Source organism: Phascolarctos cinereus, unplaced genomic scaffold, assembly GCF_003287225.1.
Source record: "Phascolarctos cinereus isolate Bilbo 61053 unplaced genomic scaffold, phaCin_HiC Scaffold_2;HRSCAF=192, whole genome shotgun sequence".
Lineage (NCBI taxonomy): Eukaryota > Metazoa > Chordata > Mammalia > Diprotodontia > Phascolarctidae > Phascolarctos > Phascolarctos cinereus.
Window position 1 is genome coordinate 106,976,139 of NW_027555625.1, and position 12,706 is coordinate 106,988,844.

The 12,706-nt window shown below is 35.0% G+C and overlaps 2 protein-coding genes across 4 annotated transcripts in view; one reads left to right on the forward strand and one right to left on the reverse strand.

Annotated features, from left to right (window-relative positions):
* VRK2 (VRK serine/threonine kinase 2) overlaps positions 1–4,503 on the forward strand; it is an 88,782-nt gene extending 84,279 nt beyond the window's left edge. For 2 of the 3 annotated variants that reach the window (XM_020996214.2, XM_078149528.1), the window contains 2 exons: positions 1,086–1,232; positions 3,973–4,503. In XM_020996214.2, the coding sequence (XP_020851873.1) occupies positions 1,086–1,232; positions 3,973–4,323 (498 nt within the window). In that variant the 3' untranslated portion in view covers positions 4,324–4,503. Of the gene's footprint in view, positions 1–1,085; positions 1,233–1,774; positions 1,800–3,972 lie in introns of all 3 variants that reach the window. The other variant, XM_020996215.2, reaches the window with a different exon arrangement.
* Positions 3,606–12,706, reverse strand: part of FANCL (FA complementation group L) — an 82,380-nt gene continuing 73,279 nt past the window's right edge. The window contains exons 9-14 of the mRNA XM_020996216.2: positions 9,468–9,551; positions 9,077–9,122; positions 8,874–8,955; positions 7,942–8,058; positions 4,850–4,921; positions 3,606–4,435 (exon numbers count right to left, since the gene is read on the reverse strand). Coding sequence (XP_020851875.1) covers positions 4,400–4,435; positions 4,850–4,921; positions 7,942–8,058; positions 8,874–8,955; positions 9,077–9,122; positions 9,468–9,551 — 437 coding nt within the window. The 3' untranslated portion in view covers positions 3,606–4,399. The remainder of the gene's footprint in view (positions 4,436–4,849; positions 4,922–7,941; positions 8,059–8,873; positions 8,956–9,076; positions 9,123–9,467; positions 9,552–12,706) is intronic.

A 12,706-nucleotide genomic window follows, 5' to 3' on the forward strand; every position in this document is an offset into this window, starting at 1 on the left:
GATTCACTCCCAGCAAAGGTTAATAATGAATTCATGTGCAGCTTTAAAATATGACAAACAGTTTTCTGTAAAAATGTCTTTTTTTTCAATATGCAAGTTATCTTTAGAGATGACTTTTGAAGAGCATACAGCAGCACTAATTTTAATTGGTCTTGTCTTACTGATGAGGAATAGATGGGATCTTACTTGATAGAACAGTTTTTCCTCACAATGGTTTTTCCTCACCGTCCATTTGATGTTCTCCTTTTAATTTTTCCTCCTTGAAATTTACCACGTTTGCATGCTTACTGTAACTTTGACCCAGCAGTACCATTGCTAGGTTTGTATCCCAAAAGAGAGAAAAAGAAAAGGAAAAGGACCTATATGTACAAAAATATTTATAGCAAGCTCTTTTCTGGGGGCAAAGAATTAGAAATTGAGGGGGATGCCCAGCAATTGGGGAATGGCTGAACAAGTTGTGGTATGTGATTATGACGGAATATTATTGTACTATAAGAAATGATGAATAGGATGCTCTTAGAAAAACCTGGAAAGACTTGAATGGGCTGATGCAAAGTGGAATGTACTGTGTACAAAGTAAGAGCAATATTGTAAAATGATCAGCTGTGAATGACTTAGCTATTCTCAGCAATACAACAATCCAAGACAACTCTGAAGGATTTAGGATGAAAAATGTTCTCCATCCCCAGAGAAAGAACTGATGGTGTCTAAATATAGACTGAAACATAGTTTTTTTTTACTTTCTTTTGTTTTTCTTGATTTTTTGGGGGTCTATTTTCTTACACAATGTGACTATCATGGAAATATTTTTCATAACTACACATATATAACTTATATTGAATTACTTGCCTTCTCAAGGGGAGAGGGAAGGGAGGAAGGGAGAGAATTTGGAACTCAGTTTTAAAAAACGAATGTTAAAAACTGTTTTTACATGTAACTGGGGGAAAGTAAAATGCTAATCATAAAAAATGAAGGTAGAAAAAAGTTTACCAGGTTTAGAATTTTCAGGGTTCTAGACTAGAATGCACTTTTTCTTGGATGTGTCAATTTTTTTTTTTGCCTTGCTGCATACTTTATATTAACAGGTTAATGCACCAAAGGCTACCACAAAACAAGTCAACCAAGTTCAAAGCAAGTCAAAAGAAGAGAGAAGTGTTGAGTCTCATGTAACCCGGAGACAAGCACAAAAAGAGGAGAAGCTGGTTGGATTGTTTAACAGTGAAACAGCTCAGGTAAGAGGTTTTTGTTTTGTTTTGTTTTTCCCTTAATGTTACATTAGATTATGCCCTTTGGGAATAAAGATATTTTATTTTCTCCTGAGAGCCAAGGTTATGTGGTTTTGTTAAATAAGAGACAGAAAAATATCCAGCTGATCTAATCAAAGCAGCTGACACTGGTTATCATAGAAGCAAGATCAGAGTGAGTATATATGTTTCCAAGTGCTGTTTCTTTCATTATCCCAAGAACATAATGAAGTGCACTTTATTTTTTTAGGTTATGAACTGCTAGAAATACCCTGATGTAGCCTGTACTCTGGAATCAGTATCTCACAGAGCTGACCCTTGTAATCACATGCAACTAGGTTGTAGCCTTGTCAACAGTGCTGCATTTTGCACTGATGAATGACTTACAGACTTAGCGCGCTGGTGGGCATTTGACTTATCACCCTTCAGCAGATGACTGGTTTAGACACATAACAACATTATTACCAACCCTTCTGGACAATAAGAAAACGCAAAATTAAAATGATGTCTTTTTGGATTTATTCACACAGGTGGGTGTCTGCACTGAACAAAATGGTAATTACCTTAAACCCTTAGTAGGTGGGAGTTTGTTTTGAGCTGTGACTTTGTTTTATATGTAATGAAAGATAATTTATTGAAATGCAGATGCATGGGATGATTTTTAGATATTGCTATTCTGTTCCCCCACCTCCCCCCACCCCCCATGTGATTTTTGGTTTGCCAAATAACTGCTTTTGCTGTTTTTCCCTTTAACCAGCATGGCAGAAAATGGCATTGTTGTTCACAGAAGGAGTGTGTCTTTTCCTAATCATCCCCAGATAGTGTTTGGTGTAACTGGTGCCTTTCAGACACTGCACTCTAATGTTCCTAAAGAATTAATTTTGACTCTAGAGTTTTTGGTAGGGAAGCCAGCCAAGAATCCAGGACCCTCTCTTTAGGGCCTTTCTGTGGCCGTTTACAATTGGTACAGCAATGCAGAGATCTAGTAAAAGTAGTGGATAGTACTAGGACTGGAGTAAGGAAGATGAGAGTTAAAATCCAGCCTCAGACATTTACTAGCTATATGACCCAACCCTGGGCAAGTCACTTAAAGAAAAAAAGAAAAGAAAAAACCTGCTTCAGTTTTTGTAACTGTAATATGAGTTTTTGTGAGGAACAAATGAGATGATATTTGTAAAATGCTTAGCCCAGTTACCTGACACATAGTAGGTACTATATAAATCCTACTACTATTATTATTTTTATTGAAGTGGATTTGTTTTTGGCATATCTCATTCTGTTCTCTACTATGAATAAAATTATTAAGGGTGGTATTGCACACTTGAGAAGGTATCAGTACTGACTGTTTTCATTAAATGTAAACACTGGAAGAGATTGAAGGAGTAGGTCTTGTTTGATCTTCACTTCTCAGTTGCATGATGATCCAAAGGCCAGGGCAGAAAAGTGAAGAAAACTTGGCTTTTAGGGTCATTTTCAAGCAAAGTTGATTTTAAATGCAGCCCAGTGTTTACTATTAAGTTTCACATTGTGATTATAAAGTTAATTAATGCATACTTCATATTACTCAATGCAGATACACACTTAAGTGCAAAAAGATTATTTTAATTATGCTTTTTCTTATTGACAAATGAAATAACATATGTAAAGCACTATAAAAATACTAGCTATTATCATTATTATTAGATGTATCTGTTTTGAAAAATAAAGTGTAAAAGCAAAAGATATCAATGAGATGTATTTTAAAAGAAAATTATTAAGGAAACTGCAAAATGGCAGTTTCCTTACTTTGTTTTACTTAATGCAAAATTTAGTTTAAATGCAGGTGAAGGCAACATACTGGTATGTAGATACATTATATGCCTCTTAATTAGTGCTATTTACCCCACTTTGAGGAGGAACAAGGAATTTTAGCCTTTCACATTGTCTTTTCCAACCCCACCTATTATCTTTACCAAAAAAGAATGAAAATATATTGTAAGGATCTATTAATTTATTGGTGTGATCATGAATTCTTATTCTGATATAAATCACAGCCTCTTTAAAACATATTAGTAATATCCTTAGAGTGAGAAGTAACAATTCTTGGAGAATTGCTGTATCTAACCTGATGAAGAGCCTCTTAGAACTTAAACTGGACTGGTCTTTGGCTTGAAAAATCTATTAGGAAAATTAGTACAAGTTTAGTGATCAGTATATAGTGGGTAGACTGTGACTCTAGTGGTGAGAAAATGTACAGCTAAGCCTTTTTAATAATAACGCAAAACATCCCAATAATAACGCAAAACATCCCAATCATAACCTAAACTAGAAAATGTAAGTAAAAGATAATTTCTTAAAAATAAAATTCAAAAGAAAAAACACTTAAGATCAAAACTTTAGAAGTTTTTATGTATGATTAAATGTAAATCATTCCAATATAAAAATTAAACTGTACAGAATAGTATCTAGTATTATGCACGTCCACAAAGTGCCTCCATGTGTTAATTTTAAGTTCCATATTACTAGAATTGTTAAGCATATTCTCCATGTTGAAAACCTTAACAAAAAAATTTAGGATATAAAAAAAGCCAGAAAACACATTTTTTCCCCTCTAAATTCTCTATAGCCTTTATTCAGAAAGTTTTGGGTAAAAATTTAAAAAATACATGTAGATAAGAACTTCCTATATAATCATTTGTTTAGTATTACTATAAATATGTCAACTAAATATGTATTTATTCTTCCATAGGAAAGCACAATGAGAAGACACAAATGTCAACACCATCAAGAATTTCTATCAGGAGTAAAAAAGCTTCCCAATAAAACCAGCTATGAGCATTTTTCAAGCTCTTTTCATGGACTAAATCAAGACTTTCCTAGCCCAAGTATATCCAGGCAGCATCCATCTTCTTATACACATGAGATGCCCACTCACTACAGAGCCACGGATATGGACTTAAAAAAATATGAGAGTACAGGGTTTTGGTCCACTATTTCTCAGCTCAGACTCAGTGAAGAGACCAAGTCAGATGTGTATCATTATAGCTTAACCATATTTTTTCTTCTGATTTTAGTAGTTCTTTCTTTGTATTTTCTTTGAAGACATCCGCTAAATTCCTTCTGGTTATCTTCTTAATTTCGTCTTCTTTACCAATGAAATGTTTCAAGTTCTTGTTTCAGGGTTTCCTTCCAGACATTTTCAATGTAATTGGCTTGGAAGAGAGGGAATGCTTTTTAAGTACACAGAACTTGCAAAAATAAAACCTCTGAATCACAGAAATGGTATAATGTTATATTTTGAAAAACAACTCACAAACTAAATGATTGCCATGGTTTCATAGCTATTAGGAATCTCAACTAGGACTTGGATTAGGTCCTGACTCCATGACTAAAGCTCTACAAACTACCATGGGCCTGAGTTTTATTGATGAAATCTATCAAAGTATTTTAAAATTGTTTTAATTTTTCAAAGTACCAAAATGTAAATTTAAAACTTTGATGATAGGCAATTCATTTTATAGAAAAGTCAACTTGGACGGCATTTTAAAAGTGGTTATAGTGTTCTTTAAATGAAATTATTTTAATGTTTTATTCAGTTAGCTACAGTTAAGAATATTTACACTTACCTTACTACAGTATGGGCATTCACCAAAGATGATGTTAAAACTCTGTCTGCTAGTCAGCAGACCTCTCAACCACTGTAAAGATGAGAGAGAGAGAGAGAGAGAGAGAGAGAGAGAGAGAGAGAGAGAGAGAGGGAGAGAGGGAGAGAGAGAGAGAGAGAAAGGTGTTAAACAGATTATAATCAATTCTAAAGCAACAAGGCCAATGTTTAAAATAGACAAAAATACAATTTTTCTTCCCCTTTGTAAGGAATTGAGATCTTCTATTTTGTTGTACAAACATTTTCATAAGAACATTACTTTGGAAAGCAAATACATCAAGAGCACATTTTTAATAGTCTCCTTATGAGGTCTGGAGATGAAGATTCACACTGTCATTCTACACTAGGTTTGGTAAAGGAATGACATGTTTCAGAATCACTTTTGTGCATTATGTGGTACTTAGCAAACTGGTTTAAGAACAGTGGTTGTGCTGGGATTACAGAAATGCCAACACCTAAGTGTAGGGTTCACGGTAAAGAAACAAAAAAATATTCTTTGAGTATTAGATATTCCCCAAACTCGATGTGCCGTCTTCCTATCTCCCTGCCTTTTCACGGGCTATACTGCATATATAGACACATTTCCTTTTCACCTCTGCCTTTTAGAATCCTTAGATTCCTTATAGTCTAGGCGTGGGTTTTACTTTCAATGGCAGCCATCTGATTCCCCCATGTTAAGTGTTTTTCTCTCCTTAAATTACTTGGCACTTCCTTTTCCACGTACCTGCCAGATTCCCTTAGTAGAGTTTAAGCTTCTCGAGGGCAGGAACTGCTTTGTTTTTATCTCTGAATCCAGTGCATATAGCAGAGCACCTGGCATGGAGTAAGGGCTTAAAGTCTGCTGAACTGAAATGGACCTAGTCCAAAAGTAACAGTGACTTACACATAGGGGATTGATCGATACTTCCTAATGAGTTCTTTACAATAGGAGGCTGTATTAATGAAGCAAGTCTTCAATGCGCTATTAACTGAACTCAGTAATCTTTAATTACCTAGTTTTTCAATCAATCAACAAGCATTTTAAAGTGCCTACTACGTGCCAGGCACTGTGCTAGGTGGTGGGGATACACAGACAAAATGAAAGTCTTTATTCTCAAGGACATTCTAGACAAAATGGGCATATGTCTATATATATGTGTATATACAAAACAAATAGGAGATAATGGGTGGGAGAGGAAAGTAGAGACTTCATGTGGAAAGATGTATTTGAAGGAAATGAGAGAATCTACAAAGTGTAGGTGAGAGGGAGTGCAGTATATCCATGGGGTGCAGAGATAGGGAAACAGAAGGTCACACATGAGGGAAAGAAAGTCAGGCTGGCTGGCCTTGTGGAATATAGCAAAGGGGACAATGTCTAACAGGACAGTCCAAACGGAGCCAGGTTATAACAGAGCCAGGTTATGAAGGGCCTAAAGCACATAAGAAGCTAGTACTGAGTTAGGAGAGTATCTTCAGACCTGTGCTTTAGGAAAGTCATTTTAGCAGCTCAGAGAAGGACTGAATGCAGTGGGGGAAGGATTTGAAGCAGGGAGCTCCAAAGATGCAGAGGGAGAAAGGACAAGATTTGCCAACTGATTGTTTATGTGAGATGAGGGACAACAAGCAGTCAAGGATAACGAAGAATTTGTAAGCAAGCCTGGGTAACTGGAATATAATTAGGTGATATAATGAATGGAGTGCTAGACTTTGTGAGTCAGGAAAAGCTGAATTTGACTCCTGCCTCTGACACTTAGAAACTATGTGATCCTAATGTCTTCCTCAGTTTCTTCATCTGTGAAACAGGAATAATAACAGCAACTCCTCTCAGGGTTGTGAGAATAAAACAAGATGAGATATATATATATATAGCAGTTATATAGCACTTCATGATTTTATATATGTAAATTATATATTATTATATATATCTCACTTTATAAACCATAAAGATATATATACATACATACATACATACATACATACATACATACATATATCTTTGTATATACTGTAAACCACAAAGTGCTATATAAATGCTAGCTATTATTACTACAATAATGAATGGTCCCCTGGAAGGCAAAGAGGTGAGTTTTTAGTGAAAGATAATGAGTTTCATTTTGGACATACTAAATTTGAGGTTCTCATGGGACATCTAGTTTGAAATGTTAACTAGGAAGCTGGGAAAGGGTCAGATATACAGAACTGGAAATCTTCTGGTTGGATATAATTAAACCCATGAGAGGTGATGAGGTCACGAAGTGAGAAAATGTAGAGATAAGAGGACCCAGTGTCCGGGGGTCCTTGGATGTGTGCTCTTAGTTGGGGGCCCGATTTTGATATTTAGCCATCACAAGAGCCTGAGAAGAAGTGATCAGACAGATAAAAGAAGCAAGAGGGAACCCAGAAAGGAGAGTATGCAGGGAGAGTGGCCAGTGGCATCAAAGACAGCATGCAGTCAGGTCTGGAAGGGCAAGGGTTGAGAAAAGGCCATCGGATTTAGCAATTAAGACATTATGGATAACTTAAGAGTCTAGTGGGTTAAAAACTGCAAACACTGGTGAGAGAACAAGTAGACACAATGATAGCTTGCTCTAGGAGTTGAAAAATAAAGGTTGACATCTCAGGAGGAGAACAGAATCTCATAAGGGTTTCCTAAAAGGACTTTTTACATGAATGGCTAATTGGTATCTATGTTCCCAAAGAGAACAGAGATGAAATAAAAGCAACACATTTTTTCATTCACCAAGTGGTTGAGTATCTACTATATCCAAAATGAGGGCAATATAAAGAAGCTGACTTTCCTGCCCTGTAGGCAATTACAGTCTAATACGGGAAATAAGGCTTGCAGGTAAAAAACAAATTCTAATGCAACATACAGTGAGAAAGTACAATAGATATAAGACAACATGAAGCTTTACAAGGGAGAGAGATGATCACACATCTTGTGTTCATCAGTGGGTTTGGAAAAAGGGCTGATGAAAGAGGAAGATGTCATGACTTGAGATTTTGGATGACCTACAGAATCAGTTCCTCATATTATCCATGTACCTTAAACTTGAGCTCTGAGCACCTCTTTACCTCATATAAGCAGGTCTGATGGAAGGGCTGTCCACACTGGGAATTATCACACACTTGATCTGGGATGGCACCTTCCAGGCGATAAGCATAACAAATTCCACAATCCATTGTGAAATCCTTCAAATGAAAACTGTAATTTAATTTCCATACTTCATTGTTTAAAATAGAAAAATGATGTGGGGCAGTTTAAGATAATGCTTAGTAATTTTTTTAAGGTAAACAAGCATCATTTACAGATGATACTATCATTACTATGTATCTTCCAACAATATTTATAAGGGAGTATTTCCTTATTGAATTAATAACGCTGGTACAATAAACATGCTCTAAAGGATTATTTTCTTGGTTAGCATGAAGCTTGGACCCTTTAATTATTTTCCCATACTGTATTGAAATAGAACACCCAATATGTCACTGTAATATGTAAAGGCTGGGGCTCTAGAATTTTACAATTATATAACTAACTTTTCAAAAAATGATAACAACTTTGTCCAAAAATGAACTTTAAGGTTATTTGAACAATACAGTGATAGCTAAGATTGAAAAAGCTGTACCACTACCTTCATAAGCAATTCTGCTAAGCTAATTAGAACTTTATTTCAGTCATCCATATGAAAATGGTGTGGGAACACCAAACATCTCATTAGCTACTCTGAACCTTTCTCTCCCACTTTTAATAATAATGATGTCTGTCATTAATCACCTTACTGCTATGAGGACCATGGAAAAAAGAGTACACTTAGAACCACCAATCAAAGGTTAACAAGTTTTTTTATGTAACTGTTGCTTGCAGTTCAGAAATCTTTGTTATAATATCCTGCCAATTACTTCCCTTTTCAGCTTCTTTTCTCTTTCTGTTAGATATAAGGAGATTGTTTGACTTTCATCAGGTTACCCTATTTAGGACAGTGTAATATTTCTGAATAACTTACAGATTTTTCCAGGACAGCACGCATTGGAAATTCAATTTCTAAAACATTTTTCAAATTTTCCAATAGGCTATTTTCTGGCTCCCTAAAAGTAAAAATATTTTATAGAATAACTTCCAATTCAATAATCTTTTTTAAAAAATACATTTAGGACATCAGGCCATGAACACAGAAAAAGAATTAAAATTGTTTTCTCCCAAACTTACCACATATGTATATTCTTGCTCAGCTTAATTCCCAGGGGTTTTATCACTTAAGGGGGAAAAAAAATCCAACACATCACTTTTTCTTCCTTTTATTTCTTTTGGTAGTTCACATATTTGAATAGTACTTGCTTTTAAACTATGCGGTTAGAAACTCCAAAATAAGAATTTTAATTGATAATCATCACTACTCAATATAATTCAAATTGCTGACATGTACACAGAAAAAACAAGGGAGAAATATATTGCTATTTATTACTTTAAAATTAATACAATTAACCACATAATGTTATTTGAAGCAAAAACAAAAACATTTTAATAGTAGCAGACAAAGGCTAGATGACATAGTCTATCTTAAACAGTTAGTTAAAATTAAAAAATAAAACTGTCATACCATGATCAGCACCAAGGAAGAAACATTCAGGAAGCATTGTGGGATGTCTGGGGTCTACATCTATATTTATTGAAACATTATTTCCTACAATGTAAAGGGAAGATATCAATTAAAGATCATGGAAATAATATAAAATAATTACAGCTTTGGTAGGAGAAAAGAGAAAAGGGAGGGAGGGGGAGAGAATGAGACAGAAAAAATTTGTTTCACAGTTTCTTAAATAGGGTTGAGATAAAAATTATTATTCAAAGTGGAATGCCAGTTTATTGAACAGTACTCAGAAAACTCTAATAAAAGTAACAGGCATATTACTCTTTTAAAGATGATGCTTGCACAAATTAGAATTTATTTGAATTACGACAAAATCTTCAAGATCTATAGTGCTACCACAAATCAGCTTACAATGAGAAAGTTAAGAAACGACAACACTGAGCTTTTAGTGTTCCTTTAAGTAAGTTTCTCTTTAATAAAACAACATGGGTCAGATACCAAAGGAACTGATATCAAGTAGATGGTGACCATTGCCATCTGCACATTTTAAAGTCCTTATGATGTTTAGTATATGGCCAAGCTTTATGCCTGGTTTGTGAAAATAATGACTGTACTCTCCTGGGTAGGAGGCAGTCCCTTTTAAGTGAAGAGAGATTCACTCAAGAGAGAAGATGATATTTATAAAAATGAAGGCCATTTAAACCAAAATTATCTACATTGGAAAAACTTAACAAAAAACTGCTGTAGTATTCAAGTTTACCTAAGACAACTTTAGTAATGTATTAACTACTGATTTCTTCTAGTCATTATTAACACTGTAGTTCAAAAATGCCATTAATGTAACAGTTGTTTGGAATGAATTGTCAGTTGCTTACTCTGTTCAAGGACAGTTTTGGTTTCAGCTTATATAAACATGGAAATATAATAGTTTTACATCTTATAAAAAAGTCTCTTGTTGAGGTTACTCTGAAAAATAAAGAATATTTAAAATATAATAAAAGGAAGCAATCAGCACTGATACAGAAAAATGACAAGTCCTTTGATTTAAAGGGGAAAAAAACCCACTATGATCCAAATAGAGATTTAAAAAAATCCAGATCTTTAAAAAATTAATTTATTTCAAATTCTGAATAAAAGAATCCTTTGTGAACTGATTAATCCAAATAATACTAAGTCTTTACTTTTATTTATTTTATTTTTTTTGTCTAGGCAATGGGGTTAAGTGACTTGCCCAGGGTCACACAGCTAGTGAGTGTTTTGTGTCTAAGGCCAGATTTGAACTCAGGTTCTCCTGACTCCAAGGCCAGTGCTCCATCCACTGCGCCACCCAGCGGCCCCCAAGTCTTTACTTTTAGAGGGAGCTCCAATCCCTAAACTTGCCGAGGCAGGAGCTAAGGTAACTTAGTTTTCGGCCAGCTGTCTGAATCCTTGGCCCTTGGGAGAAGGGTAGCAGTGGATCATAGTTGGTTGTGTCACAAAGAAAGACCAATCAATGCCTAAAGCATGAAAGGAGTAGGAGGGGAAATGTAGAAAGGATGTATTTGTGTAATTCATACATCATTTGCCTTCTCAAGAGTGGGGGAGAGACTGGAAGGAGGGAGAGAAATTGGAACTCACAAATTTTAAAAAGGAATGTTAAAGTATAATTCTAAAAAAAAGGATGTTTTAATCTACTAAATTATGAAGAAGATAAGTGAAAAACCAATCCATATCTGCTCTTACAATCACTGGAAGAAGTAGAAATAAAACAAGATAGGGGAATGAGAGAAAAATAAAATAAAAGGACAGCTACTTATTGAATACCTCTGAAGAAGATCCTTTCATTATTAATATCTGACAATTGTCCCAATATATCTTAATTTAGTTTATTATTTCATTTTTAGACACCTTCAGGCTTTTTGAAGCTATAAAGCAAGAAATATTATGTACAGAATAGCCCTGGGAAATAGCGCTTTCTACCCAAGCATAGTGGAATATTTAGCTGTTTTGTATATAATCCACAGTGCCTTGGTAGAAACTACTGTAATCCTTGGGCACTTTGGAAATGATTCACAGTTCAAAATCATCCCCATTGTGTTGTGAATCATCACTAGAAAGAAAAAGATACAATTGCCCTTTGTGAACTGTAATCCAAAATACAGATTTTCAAGTCAACAAGCATTTATTAAGTGTTTACTAAGTTACTCATCAAAACCAAAATTACCCTCTCCTCTAAAATAAAATGGTGGAGCAAGTATATATTCAGTATTTCATAAAAGAACATCTAAGTTTAAAGTGAGCTATTTATTGGTCTCAATCATTAGCTATAAATAACACATTACATGACATATTTTGTACAACTTGCCCCAGAAGGGATAGGAGATGGGGAACAGAACAGAGCTAAAGCTCTGGTACACATGGTATCATGGTACACATCTGAAGCTGTGATCAGAGATTTGCTTAGCTACCAGTGGCTTTATTTCATTCTCTCTCTCTCTCTCTCTCTCTCTCTCTCTCTCTCTCTCTCTCTCTCTCTCTCTCTCTCTCACACACACACACACACACACACACACGTCTCTCCCCATCCAACTCCAGAGTAAGTCCATTATTTATAAATACTCTCCATTTCACAACCCCTGATGTAGCAAGGACTGAATACTAGGCAGCAAAGCTAGAATGGGTAGAGCAAATAAATAATGTGGAAACTTGGCAGGAAGCAAAGACGAGCATATCTAGGTGTGATTTGCTTTATACTATAGACGCATATCCCTACTTTATAATTTTCATTATAAATCGAATCATTTTAGGTGTACTAGGGAATCTTCATAAAATAATTATATGGTGAAGCCCTTCTAAAGTGAATGTTTATCTACTAATTGAACTATATTATAAATCTAGTAAATCTAGATTTTCATGTTTCAATCAACTAGCAAGAATTTATTACGCACTTAAGGATTTCAACATTAATGATACAATTTTGCTTTTAAGTGACAGTGTAAATACAAAAGGTCCTTCAAGCTCTGAGGCTTCACATAATTTTGTACAATCTCTAGTATTCTGTATACTATTTTGAGGGACCAGACCCTTTATTTCATTTTTGTGGGGAATTCCCAGTGAGGGAATTCCCTTTACCAAAGCTGAATGGCAACTGTTTTACAAGTTAGCCTTCAGAATTACCTTTGTGGCACCTGCCTCGGGGTCAAGAGGGCTTCAGTTTTGCTTCTAACACATAATGGCTTTGTAACCTGGGTCAAATCACTTCAGTTAAG